Source organism: Myxine glutinosa, chromosome 11 (assembly GCF_964187855.1).
Source record: "Myxine glutinosa chromosome 11, kmMyxGlut1.1, whole genome shotgun sequence".
In the NCBI taxonomy this organism is placed as follows: Eukaryota; Metazoa; Chordata; class Myxini; order Myxiniformes; family Myxinidae; genus Myxine; species Myxine glutinosa.
Window position 1 is genome coordinate 5,880,568 of NC_136271.1, and position 21,844 is coordinate 5,902,411.

Genomic DNA, 21,844 nt, shown 5'->3' on the forward strand with positions numbered 1-21,844 from the left:
TATCCCTTCTTTTCTATTGTTTGGCATTTTCCACAAGCCATGGAATGTTCCTTCTTTTCTAGAGTTTGCCACATAGCACATATCATATGAAGGGCCTTTTCTATGCCCCTGGCATTTTTCTCAAGAATTTATATTGTCTTTCATTCCCAATATTGTGCCATGCCCACCCTTTCCTTCTTTTTTTTTTTTCTCTTACCCTTCCATATCTCTCCTTTTTGCATCCCTTCCACTTACTTTCTTCATCCCTTTAAGTTTAATCTATCCCTATATTTCACAGATTCCGCAGTTCCTACTGGATGCAAGCCATGTGGCAGGAAAGCCCTGCCGCTTGTTGTGTGCACAACCACGTCGACTCACAACTGTTGCCATAGCAGAGCGTGTTGCTGCTGAACGTGGGGAGCATGTTGGAGAGACTGTTGGCTACCAGATTCGATTGGAAAGTCGGTGTGTTTGATGGAATGGGAAGTAATTTGACCTTTGCAATGCTCTTTGTTTTTTTCTGGGTTGTGGGGGAAAATGTGACGCTGTTGTATAACATCTTACTAAAGTTCTCATATCTATCTTCTGTTGATATCATTAAGCTTGCCCGGTTATTCGGTCATTTCTGCTCTTCATATGATAAAAAGTAACCCTGGTGTTGGGCTAGCGGCTAGGGTGCCAGCTTAGGATCCCATGATCCTGGGTTCGAATCCCGGTCGATCGCTGAATTAACGCCAGGGGGGTTGTCTCAGCCTGTCATCCTTCCGAGGTCGGCTAATTGAGTACCAGTTCACTGGTAATTCCCTGCTTGTCGTAAAAGGCGACAAAAAGGGTTGGCGGCAGGAAGGGCATCCGGCCGTAAAACATTGCTTCAAAAAGGGGACCAAAAAACAACAACAACCACGGTCCCCGAAAAAGGCCAACCCCTGCTTTGCGGGGAAAAATGGCCTCTAAATGTGTTTTTTTTTTTTTTTTTTATATGATAAAAAGTAAATGTAAAGTAGAAAGTGAAATAATTTTGGAATCTGTAGCATAAAATGAACAAGTTTAAACATTGAATTTTGAAATGACAGTTGTGGCAATGGCAAAAAATGATCTTAAAAGAACAGTAGACTGCAAAGTTGGCAGAGTTTCAACCCTGAGAAGTGAAAGAAAATTCTGCTATTCAAATGAAAATGGTGAGAATTTTGAGAGTGCATGTCGATGCGATAGATGCTAGCAGGCAAAATAAAGAAATCCAAGGCATTCACAAGTTTTACATACACAATACCACAAAATGAAGTATGGCCTTAGCAAAAGACTGGCAGAGGAGGTGGTTAGCTCATTGAAACATACTCCCTTCTCTAAATATTGATGAGACCACAATCACAAATTTGCAGAAGAAACAGGACTCTGAAGACGCTATCAGCAAAAGATGCACTCACAAGAAGTCATTCCCTAACTTTGAAATACCTCAAGATTTTGCCAGTATTCATACAAATGCAATCACGGATGAGAAAGAGGATCTGTTGGATGTGCACAGGTGTACCAGACTGACCAAGACATTGGACCCATGCAAGAAGGCATGAGATTTGATGTGTGGTGGGCAAAGGTATTTGCCAGCGACAAGTACCCAGTGTTTCCAAAAGTTGTCACGGCTGCTCTCAGTTGCTTCCATGGGCCCAATGTTGAGTGGTCTTTAAGCTCAATGGGAGATGTTATCCACACAAAGACTTGGAAGTTGGACGTTTCAACATACAGTTCAATGCAAACAGTAAAGTATGCACTCAGGGCCCCAAAAAGATTACCCTTGAGGCATGTAAGAGAGAAGACATTCGACATGACCCAGTAAGCGGTGTCTTGTGTAAGAATCTCCAAACAGCAAGCCGTCAGTACAGAGAGGAAAACACGGCGTTTGCATGTTGAATTGTCACAGCAGGGCATGTTACAGATCCATATGCAGAAGAGAAAAGCAAAGGAACCCATCAGTAAAGCTGCAAATAAGGCTATTACGAGCACACTCTTCATCTCTGCAGAAATTTTGAATAACTATACGTTGTGACACAAATACCACAAGTGATTTAAACATCACGTGCTGTTTATGTGTGACACTGTGCTATACTGTATACAAGTGGATCTAAATGTATTTGTATTTAGTGAAACTTTTCTCTTTTTTTGCTAAGTGCCTATTTTGATGTTCAATTCCTGTGCAAGATTCCTGACACTGTGTACATGCACTTAAGGTGAAAATGAATCCAGCTAGTGTTGGGATTTTCTCCCAAACCATGGTAAGGGGCTAGATATGTTTAAGAAAAATTAAATCAGTGCTGAAAACGTATTTTGTACTAGCATTAGAAACGTATTTTGAGCTAACCCCCGCTCTAGTGGTGAAAAATGGCCTTAAAACGATCATTCATTCATTCATTCATTCATTAGAAACAAATGATTGTACAAGAATCTGGTCAGCTTGTTAAAGGGTTGCAGTTAAATATATTTTGACCTTGTAGAACATCTCCAATAAATGTATAGTAATGATATATGTATATCGTCGTATTAATTTCACAATTATTTTTGTCTACAGAAGTGCTAATTTATTTATTTATTTTTCCCTTTTTTTCCTTCAAATTCTGTTGAAATAATGTGCCAGAAAACCCCACTTCAGACCAAGTATTTTAAAAAGTCTCCATGCCCTGGGAGTGGAAAGAGGGGTGGGGGGGATGAGAACTGCTGAGGCCACCCCTTCAACCCCTCTTCTTCTTCCCTCCCTTCTCCCCCTCCCCCACACCCCCCGCCCACCTTGCTCGATCACTTCGCTCCAATTTGAGGAATTGCCCATCTTGAGGTTTTTTGTCTTTTCCCTATTCGCAATTCGCATCCGCCTCAGCAGGCTATGGTCACGATAAATAGTCATGTGAATCCACCCCTGCATCTTTCTTTGAATAATGGTTGCCCCTAGAAAAGACGGAGTTATTTCGCACAAGTACATACACACATACACAGACGCATGCCTTTTCTAGGGACAACCATTATTTAAAGAAAGATGTAAGCATGGTTTCACATGGTCATTTCTTGTAATCATCCCGACCTTGTTTACATACTTTTTGGAGTAACATCCTGACATCGTTTTGCATTAAAAAAAAAAGTATTTATTACTTGTTAGATATATATATATATATACAGACTTGGCATTTAATATGGAATATTTTTTTGTGGGGGTGAACTTACTTTTCAAGATGTCTTAGAACCAAAAGTTCATTGGAATTATGTTGAAATTATTCTAGATTTTGTTAATGTGACCTTTAAAAGAAACAAAAACCACATTTGACATTTCGAAACAAATAAATTGATCCTTGAAAGTGATGTAAACTGATATCGAACTCAATTCATGGACAGTACTGTGTTAAACTTCTGTACGTTTTCCAGAATTATCTCTTTATTTTGCACATTAGCCAAATTTTTTTTTAACAAAAACAAAAGTTAAATCACGACTGGGATTACGGACAGTAAAATTACAGTTCAGTACTTCGTGTAACCCCCACGAGCATTCAGGAGAGCACGTACACGTTGAGGCAAGCTGTTCACGAGATTTGCCAAGGTTTGGACAGGAATCGCTTGCCATGCAGTGACAATAGCCTGCTGCAATTCACGCACAGAGGTCGGCTGCTGGTCCAAGTGGTCGATTTGACGCGTTAATTCTGCCCACAAGTTCTCTATCAGATTCATATCCGGGGACATGGCAGGCCACTCCATATGCTCTACACCACGGTCAGCAAGAAAGTGTTGGATCATGCGAGCACGATGAGGCCGTGCATTGTCATCTTGGAAGACGAAGTTTCCTCGAAAGGCTGCACGAGCAAATGGAAGCAATGTTTCTTCCAGAATGGCCCTGTACTTGAACTGGTTCAGGTTTCCATTCAGAACAACCAGGTCAATTTTGCCCCCTGCATGAAAAGCAGCCCAAACGGTCACCCACCACCTCCAGCTTGGACTCTTGGCACTATACAATCTTTGTTGTAGGCTTCATGCACTTGTCAGCGCACTCGGACGCGGCCATCTTGACGATAGACCAGAAATCTGGACTCGTCACTGAAGATCACGTGATTCCAGTGTCCTGGCTGCCATTGACGGTGCTCTCTGGCCCACTGCAATCGGCGCTGGTGGTGTTGTCTGGTCAGGCGTGGCTTTCTCAGGGGACGCCTGGCACGATAGCCTGCTTGAACCAGTCGTTGGTTGACTAGCCTTCTGGATACAGGCACATTTGTCAGTTGCTGCCACTCAGCCCTAAGCCGATTAGCTGACTTGGTACGGCCATTGCGGACTAACCGGTGCAGCTGGCGATCATCCCTCCTTGTGGTTCTGCGTGGACGTCCTGGCCTCGGTATTGGAGTAGGGACACCCCTCTGAGCATTTCGTTTCAGGATCTTTGACACCTGACCTTGAGTGATGCCATACTGCCGAGCAATAGCACGCTGTTTCATGCCGTAATTTCGTAAAGCCACCACTCCATGACAAACAGCATTGTCGAGTTGACGGACCATCTCCAGAGGAAGCGGCAATAACTTTTGGAGACGTGCAGCAGTTGTTTTCCACTAATACAGAACGCAACAACCCTTGTATACCCGACTGTGAAGCCAATCATCAAATGCACCTGTCCGTACATTTTGCCACGCCACCTGTGATATAATCCTGTTGTTGACTTCTTGCTGCAACAGACAATCAGTGACATGGTTCTTTTAACAAATAAATCACCAAAGTGTAAAAGAAACTCACCAGATTGATATACCGAGTTCAGAAAGTAAACCCAAGTCAAGAAAAAATAAATATTCCATATTAAATGCCAAGTCTGTATATATATATATATATATATATATATATATATATGTGTAGGTAAAATATGCGAAATAACTGATTAAATATCTTACAATTAAACTTGCAAAAGAAAAAAAACTGCCTCTTTGTATCTTCTTGATGATTTAACTTGGCCCCCTGTGGTTATGTCACATGTTGTACAGTGAATTACCATATAACCTGCACATGAGTATACACCCCAGTTGGAATTTTTGATACCAATTTAATGTATAGCCTTTTTTTTTTTTTTTTTTTTTTTTTTTTTTTTTGTATACTGAATCGAGGCTCGTGAAAGAGCTAACATTTACTTCACAAACAAATCAACCAGACAAACAAAATATATAAAAAGCGGGAGCGGAAAACAAGATGGGGAGAGAAGGTGAAGCACACAAACACAACATTTGAGAGCAGGGAGATGTGTGGAAGGGAGAGGGCTTGGGGGGAGGAGGCATGGGAAGGGGGGGGGGGGGGGGTTATTTGCGTGAAATTAGTCGTCAGCAAAAATTCTGTTTTTCTGAGTTTTGTCGGCATTACGTTTTATTGAGACTGAACAATGTTGAGAGATTTTCTACAATAAAGCAAATGATTGCTGTAATATTAGCTACAATCATTATTTGCTATTTACCTCCACCATTTTGCTGATTAGATTATGGGGGATACCGGGAGGGGAGGGAGGGGGGTTGGGGGGGAGGGTAGGGAGGGTAGAGGTCAAAGGTCAAAGGTCAGAGGTCCCATAAGGTAAAAATTATGTTAACACGCTAACATGTAAACCAGTGATGCGATATTGACCAAACTTTGTACAAGTATATATTATGATGAAAAGATTAACTGTTTCGATTTTGGCATCAAAAGGTCAAATGTCAGAGGTGATGTCAGATAAAGATGTGATACTTGAGAATAGCTGAAGGAATTTGAATCAAACTTGGTACAAGTATGTATAATGATGCAAAGATGAACTGCTTAGATTGTTGGGTCAAAGGTCAGAGGTTATGTTCAGTAATTTAAGTGATTCTACAGCGTTGAGAGATGGGGCCAAAAAAAAATAAACAATAGAGTATGTAACACGATATCTCAGTTATGGGTGGATTCGGATGAAACTTGGTGGATGCGTTGGGTAGGTGACAAGAACAGGATGATTCGATTTTGGTTAAGGTATGGTGCAGATCAGGTCCATCAGTGGGATCCAAAACATAAACTGTTTAGCCAGCCTGGCAGAGGTATCTGCTCTACTGAGTGCCATTTTTGTTTTTTTATTGAAATGCATCTCAAAGACTTCTTGTATTTTTTTGGGGTGTAAAGTTGATCAGAAACTTTAATTATTTGCCATTTTGAATTTTGAATGGTAATGAAGTTTACCATGCTTGTGGGTAGGGTTGGGGGAAGAAGAGGAAGAGGCAAACATTGTATGTGCTGGATGGATGGAGTAGAGGCTGCAACCAAGCTGTCCCTCCCAGAGCTTCGGGGAGTAGTCCAGGAGAGAGATGTTTGGACAAATTTGATCAAGAATGTCACCAGATGTCGGGCATGACTTGACAAAACTAGATTACTTGTGAAGCCAAAAAAAAAGTTGAACCTTTTTGCAATGTATATTTATTTTCTCCACCGTTGATTGACTGATTTGATGTGTAGAGTGTCACCAAAGACCCTTCTCACATTCTGCACGAATGGAGTGTTGCTGCGAACTTTAATGGGCGGGGACGAAGCATTGCAAAGCGTCACCCATATCATTGTGGTGAGTATGTGTGGGACATATCCTTTCTGGTCTTGCACCATCTTGTGCTCAGGCACTCGCCTCACTTGCTTTCTTTGGCTACCTCTCTGTATGGAACCAGCCTTCAGCTGAAAGGTTTTCAATGGAATGACAGTTCAAAAAAATGTGTAGCTCTCGAATGTCTGGGAGGTGAGAGGTGGGGGCTTTATGTTTAGATTGTTGGCTCGACTTCATAACACCATGGCAGGGTGACAGCATGGTGAACTGCTGAAGTTTTTTTTTTTTTGCTGTCTTCAAAGCTTATGTCATACAAATATTCTAGGATGAAGTACACGAGAGGGACAGATTTTGTGACTTCTTGCTGATCCAGTTGCGGGAGGAGTTGCACAGACATCCCCACATACGTGTGCTGCTTATGAGTGCCTCACTGGATGCACGGTTATTTCAGACGTACTTTCACGGCTGTCCCATCGTGGAATGTGAGAATCACATTTGTTTGTTTATTTACTTAAAACTTGTTTCTGGGCTTGTGAATGAGATTGGAACTGGGGAAGTAATTTGTGAAAAGGGGAACAAATATAAACTGAAATGCTTGAGTTATCTCTGAAGAGTGAAAAATGTCAGCAATACGATGACATTAGTTGAGCTGGCATCTAATAGGGACTTTATTTGTGCCTCCACAGCCGAAGGATGGAGGCATTATGTTTTTAGGTTGTCCGTCCGTCCACTCATTTGTTCTTGTATGTGTCTGTCCGTTTGTTATTGTTTCAGTCCGTAACCACGGAAGGGATTTCAAACAAACTGGCATAAGTATAGATTGTAATAAAAAGATTGAACGAAGTCGTTTGGTAACACAGATTCAACATTTCTGAAAAAGGACATCAGGTCAAAGGTGTTTCGTCCTGCACCCAGAACTATCACAAGAATACCAGAAATATACCACACATCACAAAGCCGAATGCCTCAACTCTGTGTTTGCCTCAAAATCTTGTGTCCCAAACCCATCTCTTTCTGTACCGACCTTACCCAGTCAAACCCAGCTGCTCCTGGACTCTGTGTCATTCTCTCCTGACAAGGTGGAGAAGTTTCTGTCAAACCTCGACTGATTCTGCAAATGCACCAGACGGCATCAGCCCATGGGTCCTAAAATCCTGCTCTGCCGCTCTTTCTCACCCTCTCTCAATTCTCTTCACCCTCTCTTTTGCTCAAGGTCATCTGCCATCTGCTTGGAAATCATCCAACATTACCGCTTTACACAAGAAAGGTGCAAAAACAGATCCTTGCAATGAATCAGCATGCTCCCAATAATCAGCAAGGTCATGGGATCGATCATCGCTTCTGACATCAAATCCTTCCTCTTTTCCAATGGTTTAATCTCGGATCATCAATTTGGATTCAGACCAGGTAATTCTACTCTGGACAAGATGCTTCTGCTGTCTCAACAATGGATGGAGCTCCTCAATGCCAAACAGGAAATCAGAGCTGCCTCCCTTGGCATATCTCGTGCCTTTGATACGGTCTGGCACCCAGCTCTGCTCACCAAACTCTCCTCTTATGGTATCCATGGAAACCTCCATGCATGGCTTGCAGACTTACTTTCTGGTCGCAGTCAACGTGTGGCCCTGAATGGAATTCTCTCTTCTCCCCTTCCTGTTCAGGCTGGAGTTCCCCAAGGAAGTGTTTTGGGCCCTGTGCTTTTTCTGGTCTTCATTAATGATCTCTCCGACTCTCTGGAAAATCCTCAGATCGGCAGGCAGCAGCCTCTTCACTCTCTGCAGACCTGGACAATATCACAAACTGGTCAAACAAGTGGAACATGTCCTTCAATCCTGACAAATCTCACACTCTCACTTTGTCTCTCCGAAAAGATCATCTGGACAACCCTCCCATATACTTTCTGAACAATCCTCTTGAAGTTCTGTCACTCAGGCTTTTGGGTCTCACTATCTGCCATGATCTTTCCTGGGAAAACCACATTTCCAAGCTGGCCTCCAAAGCCATTCGCCGATGGGGCATCCTCCATCGTGCGAAGTCCTTTCTGGGCACTTCTGAGCTCCTCATCACATACAAAGCTTTCATCCGCAGCTCAATGGAATATACTCTTCCCTCTGGGCTGGTGTTCCTGCCTCACACTTAGCTCGGCTTCACGCGGTTGAAACCAAAGCATTCAGAATCATTGGAATCTCCTGCGATGACGCAGATTCTGAAGGCCTTTCTCTCTCTCACCGCAAGCAGGTAGGTGGTCTTTCTGTCTTCTACCTACTCCTCTCCGGCCTTGCTCCCCCTGTTCTGTCTGTGCTCTGTCCCCCAAATATTCCTGCAGGACGCACAAGATCTGCCAGCAACCCTCTGGCGAAACTGCCAAAATCAAGACTCTCTGCTCACCTTCACTCCTTCATTCCTCTTTTCTCCTACCTCTGGAACAATCTCCCACACTCTCTTCAATCCTTCTCCTCACTCCAGGTCTTTAAAACAGCTGTTCACCATCATCTCTTGTCTTCCCCACCCAAAACCTTGATCTTTTCTACCCCCATTAAAACCCCCCAAATCCACCTCTTTCAATCACCAACTTCTTTCCTGAAATTCCTGGAAGTGTTCATTTGCTTTATACCATGTACCCCTCCCTCCTACCCCAACCCTCCCCCTTTCACAGATCCACTGCCATCCCTGTTCTCGTCTGTTGTTGTGCTTGTGTGCTTCCCTCTCTCTCTCTCGTCCTCTTGTCTCGCCCCCTTCATTGCATGTTTTATGTGTCTGTGCATGTTTTCATGTTCAATGTGTTAGCTCTTACACGAGTCTCGATTCTTTTTACAAAAAAAGAAAAAACAAAAGTGATTGAAGCAATTTATTCTCATATTGTCGCTGATTCGTTCATGTGGCTGACGATGATTGCCGTTGATGCACGTTATGGCTCTGAGGCACTGAATGAACTGGATAACCTCAGACTTGCTACAGTTGTCTCAAAACAAGCAAAGCATTTGTACAAATTATGTTTTCTTGCAGATAACAGGGCTTTGTGTATGTTTCTGAATGTGGTTTCAAGCATGCGTGGATATGACACGCTGCATGCTCTGGCCGTGATCTGAAACCAATCCACATGGTAGTTTACAACGAACTGTCGATTATTCTGCAAATTCTGTTCGATCACTGAGTCAACTTTGAGTGAGCATTTTAGATGGGTTATTGCATGCACAAGCTGGTTGTGCATGACGGGTAACTTAACAGCTTGATCTCAGATCATCAGTTCAGTTTCAGACCCAGACCAGGCCACTCCACCTTGGATATGCTGCTTCCACTCTCTCAACAATGGAGGGAAGCCTTCAATCTCAGACATGCGATCAGGGCTATTTCTCTGGACATATCTCAAGCATTTGAAACAGTTTGGCACCCAACTTGTTCTCAAAACTATCTGATTATGGCATCAAAGGCCACCTCCTCTCATGAATCACTGACTTCCTTTACTCTCGTATTCAGCTTGTAGGTCTTAACGGGATCTTGTAATCTCCTCTCCCAGTCCAAGGCATTGTCTTGGTGCCCGTCTTTCTTGTTCCTCATCTTCATCAATGATCTTTCTCATTCTCTGGAAAATTCTGCCTAACTCTTTGCTGATGACTCTCCCGTGTAATTTATCATCCTTCAGACAGGCAGGCAGCAGCTTCTTCCCTCTCTGCAGGCTTTGATATCATCAGGATCTGGTATAACATTTGGGTTATGTGTTTTAGGCTTTCCAAAACTCACACTCGCACTCACACTCACACTATTCCTCTCCAAAAGAACCGTCTGGCAAACCATTCCATCTACTTTCCTAACAATCCTCTTGAGGCAGTTCAGTCCTTCAAACTCCTGGATCTTACTATCAGCCATGATTTTTCTTGGGCAAAGGGCATTTCAAAGTTGTCCTCCAAAGCCAGCCGCTTAAGTAGCCCAACTGCATCCTGCATCGTACAAAGTCCTTACTTGGCACACCTGAGTTCCTAATCCACCTGTGGCTTTCATCTGCAGCTTTATGGAATATTGCTCTCCCCTCTTGGCTGTTTTCCCATGCCTCACATCTTGCTCAGCTTGACGCCACCATGGAAGGCCTTTAGGATTATTAGAATCTCACGCAATGAAGCTGAGTCTATGGGCCTATCACTTCACCATCACAGACAGGTAGTTGGTCTTTTTATCTTCTACTAGGGCATGCCCGTACTATATCTATATCTAAAATTATATCCCCCCCCTCTATTTACATGAAATGGTTTGGTCCAAAGCGAACGGCTTGCGAGTGGTGACAATCCCCCCCCCTCTATTTACATGCAATGGTTTGGTCCAAAGCGAACGGCTTCCGGAGTTTGGTAAAGAAATCGCCATCGCGTGCACAAACGCGCAGGAAAGCGAATGAATCGCAAATTCGTTTTTATTAGTTGTAAAACATAGTTTAACGCCAACATAGTTTGCAAACGTGAAATAAATGAATACGCTCTCAAATGTGCCATCCGAGGCAGAGTGTGCCCGCCACGTTCGGCACACGCGATCGTTCGCTGCTCTCTGATTGGTTGAATCGTTTTTTGGACATAGCTCGGTAAGTAATTGTCCGATTAATATGAAACCTTGAAAAGGCACATCCTCGGGTCCCCAGCAATATACCTGGCAAGTTAAAAGTATATCGGACCCGTGGTTGTCGAGAAACAGCGGTCACAGACAAACGTACAGACAGAGATTACTGGAATTATAGATAGACTAGGGCATGCCCGTACTATATCTATATCTAAAATTATATCCCCCCCCTCTATTTACATGAAATGGTTTGGTCCAAAGCGAACGGCTTGCGAGTGGTGACAATCCCCCCCCTCTATTTACATGCAATGGTTTGGTCCAAAGCGAACGGCTTCCGGAGTTTGGTAAAGAAATCGCCATCGCGTGCACAAACGCGCAGGAAAGCGAATGAATCGCAAATTCGTTTTTATTAGTTGTAAAACATAGTTTAACGCCAACATAGTTTGCAAACGTGAAATAAATGAATACGCTCTCAAATGTGCCATCCGAGGCAGAGTGTGCCCGCCACGTTCGGCACACGCGATCGTTCGCTGCTCTCTGATTGGTTGAATCGTTTTTTGGACATAGCTCGGTAAGTAATTGTCCGATTAATATGAAACCTTGAAAAGGCACATCCTCGGGTCCCCAGCAATATACCTGGCAAGTTAAAAGTATATCGGACCCGTGGTTGTCGAGAAACAGCGGTCACAGACAAACATACAGACAGAGATTACTGGAATTATAGATAGACTAGGGCATGCCCGTACTATATCTATATCTAAAATTATATCCCCCCCCTCTATTTACATGAAATGGTTTGGTCCAAAGCGAACGGCTTGCGAGTGGTGACAATCCCCCCCCTCTATTTACATGCAATGGTTTGGTCCAAAGCGAACGGCTTCCGGAGTTTGGTAAAGAAATCGCCATCGCGTGCACAAACGCGCAGGAAAGCGAATGAATCGCAAATTCGTTTTTATTAGTTGTAAAACATAGTTTAACGCCAACATAGTTTGCAAACGTGAAATAAATGAATACGCTCTCAAATGTGCCATCCGAGGCAGAGTGTGCCCGCCACGTTCGGCACACGCGATAGTTCGCTGCTCTCTGATTGGTTGAATCGTTTTTTGGACATAGCTCGGTAAGTAATTGTCCGATTAATATGAAAACTTGAAAAGGCACATCCTCGGGTCCCCAGCAATATACCTGGCAAGTTTAAAGTATATCGGACCCGTGGTTGTCGAGAAACAGCGGTCACAGACAAACGTACAGACAGAGATTACTGGAATTATAGATAGATGACATCCTTTCTGGTCTTGCACCTTTTGCCCTTTCCGTGCTTTGTCCTGCTCTGGTTTCTGCAGGCCACACACTGTCCACCATCGACCCTCTTCTGGTGAAACTACCTAAATATAGGATCACTGGCTCACCTCCACTCATTTGTTCCTCTTTTTCCTGCCTGGGAAACCAACTCTCACATCCTCTTCAATATTATTCTTCCCTCCAGGTCTTCAAGACAGCTCTTTACCACAATCTCACATTGCCCCCAATCAAAAACCATGATCTGTTCCACCTTAGTTACCCCACACCACCCAAATCCCTCCTTCTTCCAATTTCCAGTTTGCCCTCTTAAGAGTTTCCTTCTGTATCCATCTTGTCCACCTCATGCATCCTTTCCTGCCCCCCCCCCCTTCCTTCCCATGCCCATTGTTTGGGCCTTCTTCTGCCTTGGTCTTCAGTTCTACTGTCGGTTTCCCACCTCCACCCCTCGTTTTGCTGTTCCTGGTGGTCTATTACATCCTCATCCATTCAATGTACTAGTACTAGCTCTTCCACGAGTGCCTTGACTATGTTTACCAAAAAAAATAAACCCAGCCTGGGCATCCTTCCTTCTGCAAGGTCTTTCTATGGCCTGAACGTTTGACAACCTTCAATGCCTTTTTCAATTTTATATGCTTAGTCTAGGCTTGTATGAAAGCTAGCACATAGACTATATAATAAAGGGAGTGGGAGATGAGAGGGAAAGAGGGAGAGGGAAGCACAACAACAGAAGGGAACAGGGACATCAGGAGATCTGTGGTAGAGAGAGGGTTTGAAGTGGGGTACATGGGATAAACAAGATGGACACTACGGGGGCTTTCAGGAAAGAAAACAGGGAATTTTGAAAGAGGTGGGTTTGGGGTGTGGATTAGTGGGGGTAGAAAAGGTCACGGTTTTGAATGGGGGAAGATAAGAGATGGTGGTGAACAGCTGTTTTAAAGACCTGGAGGGAGGAGTGGGATTGAGGGAGTGGGGGAGTTTGTTCCAGAGGCAGGAGAAAAGAGGAATGAAAGAGTGAAGGTGAGGAGAGAGTCTTGATTTTGGTAGTTTCACCAAAGAGGGTTGCTGTCAGATCTTGTGCGACCTGTAGGAATATTTGGGGGACAGAGCACAGACAGAGCAGGGGGTTCAAGGACGGAGGATAGATAGAAAGACGGCCAACCTGCTTGTGGTGAGCGAGTGAAAGGCCCTTAGAATCAGCTTCATCGCAAGAGATACCAATTATTCTAAAAGCTTTGTTTTCTACACCGTGAAGCCGAGCTAGGTGTGAGGCAGGAGCACCAGCCCAGAGGGGAGAGCAGTATTCCATCAAGCTACAGATGAAAGCTTAGTATGTGGTGAGGAGCTCAGGTTTGTGAATGTAGGATTTCGCACGACGTAGGCTGCCCAGTCGGCGACTGGCTTTGGAGGCCAGCTTGGAAATGTGGTTTCCCCAGGAAAGATCATGGCAGGTAGTGAGACCCAAACGTTTGAGTGACAGAACTTCTTCGAGTGTGTTTCTGTTTGTGGGACGTCCAGAAAGACTGTATCTCTTCCTAATAATTCACCCGACATCAACAATTGATTTCATCGTTTAATCCGTCCTCCACATCCTCTGCCTGCTTCGTTTCACGCATGTGTACCAGACATGTTCCTGCACATGTGCACATTCATCTCCACAGAGATTGAAGAGACCATGGGCTTCTATAGCTGCTGGTGTGCCTTTCCCACACCCCCTCTCCCTCCTCCTTTGGTAATTTGTGTGGTCTTTATAGCATTAATACATACAAATAAGGCACAAAATGAAAGCTTAGCTTTTGATGGTTCTTTGGAAATCAATATTGTCACGTTTCAGAAATAGTTAATGAGTTATTGGACGACATATGCCCGCACCCCAGGTGCGTATCCGGCGCGTCACAAAAATGATCAAATTTCTACATTTACTACAAATTTCTACATTTACATTTACTTTTCTATCCTCAATATGAAGTGCATTTGTGAAACTTTATTCACCCAAGTCATATTAAAATGAACTATGTCCATATACCTAACATTTGACACCACAACTTGCCATCCCTCAACTCCCATCCATGGCCAACCGTTACATCTGGAATATGTGGTTTAGCGACTATGGACCCTCTTCCAGTTTCCAATCTGACAGTTCACCCACGTTACGTGCTGCTCTCGACTTCTTCCACATGGTGGTAGTGTTCCCAGATCCACATTCTTTGAATAGTTGAGTTGGTTCACCTTGGCACATAGCTCCTTTATGCAGACGTCTCACAGTTCATTGACATTATGCACTTGAGTGCGACCATAGATGGCAAAAGTGAGCACCTGGTTCATAATTTAGGTCTTCTGCCGCAATCAGGTCGACACTGAAGATTTACAAAAGGAACGATTAATGAAATATGAACATCGATTGCAAACTGGAGTTCTAGTCAGGGATATGTTTGAAAACGTTCAAGGAGGGTTGGAATAGAGGTGAGTGTCGAGAATGCAGAAAGGAAGAGCTGTAAGTGTTGTAATGATGGAAGGATTTATTTGAAAGCAAACTTTTGAAGAGGAATGAGTGAATAGTAGTAGAATAAAGAATTGAACACTGGAGAAAGAGGAAGTTGGAACATTGTAAAAGGCACCGTGAATACCATCTACAGACTTGGCATTTAATATGGAATATATATTTTTTCTTGACGGGTTTACTTTCTTAACTCAGTATATCAATCTAGTGAGTTTATTTTACACTTTGGTGATTTATTTGTTAAAAGAACCATGTCACTGATTGTCTGTCGCAGCAAGAAGTCAACAACAGGATTATATCACAGGTGGCGTGGCAAAATGTACGGACAGGTGCATTTGATGATTGGCTTCACATTCGGGTATACAAGGGTTGTTGCGTTCTGTATTAGTGGAAAACAACTGCTGCACGTCTCCAAAAGTTATTGCCGCTTCCTCTGGAGATGGTCCGTCAACTCTACAATGCTGTTTGTCATGGAGTGGTGGCTTTACGAAATTACGGCATGAAACAGCGTGCTATTGCTCGGCAGTATGGCATCACTCAAGGTCAGGTGTCAAAGATCCTGAAACGAAATGCTCAGAGGGGTGTCCCTACTCCAATACCGAGGCCAGGATGTCCCCGCAGAACCACAAGGAGGGATGATCGCCAGCTGCACCGGTTAGTCCGCAATGGCCGTACCAAGTCAGCTAATCGGCTTAGGGCTGAGTGGCAGCAACTGACAAATGTGCCTGTATCCAGAAGGCTAGTCAACCAACGACTGGTTCAAGCAGGCTATCGTGCCAGGCGTCCCCTGAGAAAGCCACGCCTGACCAGACAACACCGCCAGCGCCGATTGCAGTGGGCCAGAGAGCACCGTCAATGGCAGCCAGGACACTGGAATCACGTGATCTTCAGTGACGAGTCTAGATTTCTGGTCTATCGTCAAGATGGTCGCGTCCGAGTGTGCAGACAAGTGCATGAAGCCTACAACAAAGATTGTATAGTGCCAAGAGTCCAAGCTGGAGGTGGTGGGGTGACCGTTTAGGCTGCTTTTCATGCAGGGGGCAAAACTGACCTGGTTGTTCTGAATGGAAACCTGAACCAGTTCAAGCACAGGGCCATTCTGGAAGAAACATTGCTTCCATTTGCTCGTGCAGCCTTTCTAGGAAACTTTGTCTTCCAAGATGACAATGCACGGCCTCATCGTGCTCGCATGATCCAACACTTTCTTGCTGACCGTGGTGTAGAGCATATGGAGTGGCCTGCCATGTCCCCGGATATGAATCCGATAGAGAACGTGTGGGCAGAATTAACGCGTCAAATCGACCACTTGGACCAGCAGCCGACCTCTGTGCGTGAATTGCAGCAGGCTATTGTCACTGCATGGCAAGCGATTCCTGTCCAAACCTTGGCAAATCTCGTGAACAGCATGCCTCAACGTGTACGTGCTCTCCTGAATGCTCGTGGGGGTTACACAAAGTACTGAACTGTAATTTTACTGTCCGTAATCCTAGTCGTAATTTAACTTTTGTTTTTGTTATAAAAATTTTTTGGCTGATGTGCAAAATAAAGAGATACTTCTGGAAAAGGTACAGAAGTTTAACACAGTACTGTCCATGAATTGAGTTCAATATCAGTTTACATCACTTTCAAGGATCAATTTATTTGTTTCGAAATGTCAAATGTGGTTTTTGTTTCTTTTAAAGGTCACATTAACAAAATCGAGAATAATTTCAACATAATTCCAATGAAATTTTGGTTCTAAGACATCTTGAAAAGTAAGTTCACCCCCACAAATTTTTTTTTCCATATTAAATGCCAAGTCTGTAGGTTAGTCGTGGGGTATATAGGTAGATGGCCTTCATTCTTATCTTGATGGAGTAGGCTACTCTTCTCCTTTTTGGGTGGGTTGACTACCTTGCCCTTCTTAATACTGTGGAAAGCATGGCCCTCAAAATTGTTGGGATCTCCCACGACAAAGCTTAGTGTCTCGGCCTGTTCTTTCACGTTGTAGGCAGGTTGGTGGCCTCTGTATTCTACCACCTTCTTGGTTTTACACCCTCTGCCCTCTTTTGGCACCCTCTGCCCTCCCTCCCAGGTTTCTGCAAGGTGCACACTGTCTGCCTGTAACCCTCTTCTCCAAGCTCACTGCTCACCTCCACTCATTTGTTCTTCGTCTCTCTTGCCGATGGAGCCAACTTCCCCAGTCTGTTGAGTCCCATTCTTCCCTCCAGGGCTTCAAGATAGCTCTTGTGAAAAACCCTGGAGCACCAAGTGTTATGCATCATATCAAAGTCAAAGATATTCAGGGACACTCCTGTGAGATATTTTGTGTGCATGCTGAGTCAAAGAAGGAAAATCTTCGTTGTTTGAGAACAGAAGCCCAACTAATCATCTCTGATTGGAAATTTGAAAACAGATAAATGTCATGACATCACTTACAGTGATCAGTCCCATAGTCTTGCTGATTATGGATCAGAAACGTCTTAGCTGAGAGGGTCAGCCTGAGGCCAATTTTTGGTGGATCAAGGTGACATTTACAATCTTGTGTAAAATTCATAATACAGTATTACAGAAAGAAGAAGAGCAACCTCAATCAAGGAATTTGATAACCCACATGGATGCTTTTGGGTCCGACGTGTTTTATTCATTTTCGGCAAATAAAGTAGGCAGTGAATACCGTGTACTTGCACAGGTTCTCTTGTTGCCTGTAGTTTTTGCTTCACATTGCTATTACCTGCACGTGATATTTGTTATTACCTGCGCATATTTTTAGAACTATGCGTTTCGTTGTATACCTTTTGCATCTTTTTATTTATTTATTTTTATACTTCTATATGTTGTACATTTGTGCCACAGTACCTGGGCGGCTGTATGATGTGAAGGTGATGTATCTGGAAGATGTTCTCCGGAGCACGGGATACTCAACACGGCAGATGAAAAAAATCCATTTAGAGCAACAAAACTGTGAGCCCAATCCCTCGACCTAAACACTAACTTACCGAAGCAGCGGACGAATAAGTTTTGATTGAGGTTACTTGGGGTGCATATGGACACGAAAGGCTAAAATGGCGAGAAAACGTAATCAACCTGGCGCCCTACTAGATGGCCATTGTGAATGCGCATGGAAGGATGTTCCACAGTTTAGAGAAGATGGTTGATATGTTGAGGTGGGCTTTCAGTTTGGATTTTGAATGATTGACAATGAGAGCATAAGCTGTTGAAGGTTTTGGACCTGGTTGGAGCTAATTTTGACACTTGCTTGACTTCCAGAAGCTTAGAATCTGAATCCTTAATACTTCTGCTCTTGGCCAAATTTGGACACGACTTCTGGGATGTCAGTCCAGTATCCTCAATATGACAAGAGCAGACTACCATCTGCACATAGCTTAAGCACTGCATGTAGTGCAGCTTATTGCAGCCTTGTGCAGCATTTCCACTGTAATGTTGGGCTGTACTTGTGTCATAGTTACTTATTCATTTGCTGACTTACAGGATCGCCTAGAGGTCTAATCTGGGTTTGATTTCAGACCCAGCTATAAACTGTCATCCTAGGGTTTCACAGGCAGAGTGATTCATATCAATGTGTGTGTGCTGTCCTTCGGGTGGACGTCAAACAGGTGTCCCGGCTGTCAGCATTCTTTGGTTGATGTTAAAGATCCCTCGGTGTCCTTCGCAAAGAGTAGATGAGCTATCGCCAGCACCAGGAACCAATTACAAATTCCTGCCCTAATCTACAGAGGTCACTGCATCAGCAGCACAACTGCGCCCTCAGCCAACGATGCTACCCCACAGCCTTGTGCTGCATACGAACGAAGAAGAATAAGAATTAATTTGCTTATCTGGTTCCATCGGCTCTTTTAAAGACGCAGGGGGCTGCCCAGAATGCCAACATTACTTTTGTGTGGTGGTTTTGTATTTTCAGACTGTGTTTCACTGAAGCTGTCCTGCCTTGAACAAAATGTGATTTTTTTTTTTTTTTAATGAAAGATTCTTGTTGCTACTATTTTAACAGGAAACCTTTATGATTTCCTTGTTTGAATTTTATCTCCATGGGAATAGCAAGTCGACAAGAGAACCTGACTGAATCGACGCAGAATAAGAATAAGAGCAGCGTTCACGAATTCCAGCCTTCTGGTGCTTTACCTGCCCAACCCAGTGAGAATATAGATTCACTTGTCGGCAATTTTGCAAGTGGAACGGATACTCAACAGGTATGAGCATCATCCTCGGCACTCGTATACAGCCGTGGCAGTCACAGGCGTGTACCGTGTATGTGAGATGTTGTTTGTTGTTGGTGTCCTTTAAACCACAGACTTATAAAATCTTCTGTGATTCGCAAATCTTTCAAGTTTTTGTCTTTAAACACATTGTGGTTTATTTAGTGTGGAAACAAAATGGATTTCTTGCACTTGCAATCTTTTATGAATGATACTGGCTGTGGTACAAGGTTGTTTTTATTTGATTTCTATTTGTTTGAGATGCTTACCTCTATATCTACATCTATAGTTACATCATTCCTTCTACATGTGCAACTTGAACCTTCTATGCCTGATGGATTTTTGTTACCAGTTGATCATTTGAGGTTAATGGTTATGTAGAGCTGAGATGTTAACATTATTGTATTGTATCTTAACATTGTATTGAGACATCTTTGTTTTTGCCTGTTCCTTTTTAGTTAAGAAATAATTTGATCCAACATCCTATAACTTATTCATGTGTTGGGGCTGTGAGTCTATTTGAGAACCCGAAATGCCAAGGCCTAGCGGCCTCACGAATAGCCAAGGTGTTTAATTTGTAGAAAACACGAGGCGTCCGTCGTCCTGCAAGATTCTTCCTGTGCTACAGGGGAAATTTGAAATACCCCCACTTATCAAGACGTTAATTACGATTTATTCTCCGCATGGTAAGTCCAATGTTCCAAATCGGTCAAGCATGGCGAGGTGACGCAATGAATTGCACACGTGCCTCTAACAGGAAATTTTTTTTATTACACAAGTCAATAAAAACAGAACAAACAAAATAACAAATGGGCTGTGTAATAAACAACTAGAACAGCACTCGATAGGGCGTATCGAGTGCTGTTCTAGTTCTAGTCGATGAAGCCTAGAACAGCACCTCCGCCAGGCTGAATAGTTTATGTTTTGTATTCCACTGATAGGCCGGATCTCCATCCAGACCTGAACCAAAATCTAATCGACTTGTTCTTGTCACCTACCCACCTCCTCCACCAAGTTTGATTCACACTATTTTGAGATATTTTGCTATGTATTATTTCTGGCCCAATCTCTTAATGGTGAAGAATCATTTTGAAAAAAAAAAAATTCTCATATCTGGATCTTCACCAAAAAATGTATAAATTTTGCGTTGACACGCATCCAACGTGTCCATCAAGTTTGGCTGAATCACTCCATAACATTGAGATATCCTGCTCCCAAACAGACAGACAGACAAACAAACAAACAGTGGTGAAAACATAACCTCTGTCGGAGGTAACTGGGTCAATAATGTGACGTGTAAATGTCGTGTGCAAATGTGATATTTTCCAAAAAGTACAATTTATCTGTACACATATCACGCTGTGTAACTCTCCATTCGCTCCTTCCTTGAATTCCAAAAGTGTTTGTTTTGACTCATGACAAATTCAGGGACTTTAAGCGTTTTAAAGTGGCAAAAAGTCATTCGGTACAACTGTCCAAAGGCAAATTCAAACAACAAATGCGTGATTAACATGTATAAATTTCAAGTAAAACTATGAATTAATTATTCTGTCATGATTTTGAGGGGGTATATAACAATATTGTATACTGCAATATGGTTAACAATTTTTATTTAGAAATTATTGCTTTGCTTCAAACACTTTTGTCCAGAAAAATGAGTTTCACTGATAACATTCAGAGCAACTAATATAAAGACACAATTTTGGATCAAATCACATGATGATAATAATCATATGTGACATCATACAGACCCCTGCAAAGAACCCGTTTAGTGAGGATAAAAGTAGGTCTCTCTTAAATGTTTGATAAATTTACGTTTCCACTCCGTTGTGCTTGTCCCGAAATATCACTTTTTTTCTTTTCTTTTTTTTGTATACAAGTTTGAGGCTCGTGAAAGAGCCAACATCAATCACAAAAACAGACAAACGAACACACAAAACATACAATAATGGGAGTGGGAGACAAGATGGGGAGAGAGAGGGAAGCACACAAGTACAACAGCAGAGAACAGGGGCAACGGAAGATCCGTGGGAGTAAAAGGGCTGGGGGGGGGGGGGGGGGGATAAGTATAAAAGACATGGACGCTGCTGGAACTTCCAGGAAAGAAAGAGGTCGGGATTTAAAAAAAAAAAAAAAGTGGATCTGGGGTGAATTGACGGGGGGTAGAAAAGATCAAGGTTTTGGATGGGCGATGATAAGAGATGGTGGTGAACAGCTGTTTTAGAGACCTAGAGGGGGGAGTGGGATTGAAGAGAGTGAGGGAGTTTGTTCCAGAGGCGGGAGAAAAGAGGAATGAAATGGTGAAGGTGAGCAGAGAGTCTTGATTTTGGCAATTTCACCAGCAGAGTGTTACTGGTGGATCTTGTGCGACCTGTAGGAATATTTGGTGGACAGAGCACAGATAGAGCTGGGGGAGCAAGGCCGGAGAGGAGTCGGTAGAAGACAGAAAGACCACCAACCTGCCTGCGGTGAGTGAGTGAAAGGCCCTCGGAGTTAGCTTCATCGTGGGAGATTCCAATGATTCTGAAAGCTTTGGTTTCAACAGCGTGAAGACGAGCTAGGTGTGAGGCAGGAGCACCAGCCCAGAGGAGGGAGCAGTGTTTCATTGAGCTGCGGATGAAGCCTTGTATGTAGTGAGGAGCTCAGGTGTGCCAAGGAAGGACTTCACACGACGGAGGATGCCCAGTCGGCGACTGGCTTTGGAGGCCAGATTGGAAATGTGGTTTTCCCAGAAAGATCATGGCAGATAGTGAGACCCAAAAGCTTGAGTGGCAGAACGTATTGGAGAGGATTGTT

At 43.4% G+C, this 21,844-nt stretch overlaps 1 protein-coding gene across 3 annotated transcripts in view; it reads left to right on the forward strand.

Moving 5' to 3' along the window:
* Positions 1-21,844, forward strand: part of YTHDC2 (YTH N6-methyladenosine RNA binding protein C2) — a 155,290-nt gene that overhangs the window by 32,942 nt on the left and 100,504 nt on the right. For all 3 annotated transcript variants that reach the window (XR_013624886.1, XM_078786366.1, XM_078786367.1), the window contains exons 6-10: positions 278-444; positions 6,436-6,538; positions 6,840-6,996; positions 17,688-17,795; positions 18,891-19,042. Coding sequence is in view for 2 of the 3 variants with exons in the window: in XM_078786366.1 (XP_078642492.1) it covers positions 278-444; positions 6,436-6,538; positions 6,840-6,996; positions 17,688-17,795; positions 18,891-19,042 (687 nt within the window). In the remaining variant the exon portion in view is untranslated. The remainder of the gene's footprint in view (positions 1-277; positions 445-6,435; positions 6,539-6,839; positions 6,997-17,687; positions 17,796-18,890; positions 19,043-21,844) is intronic.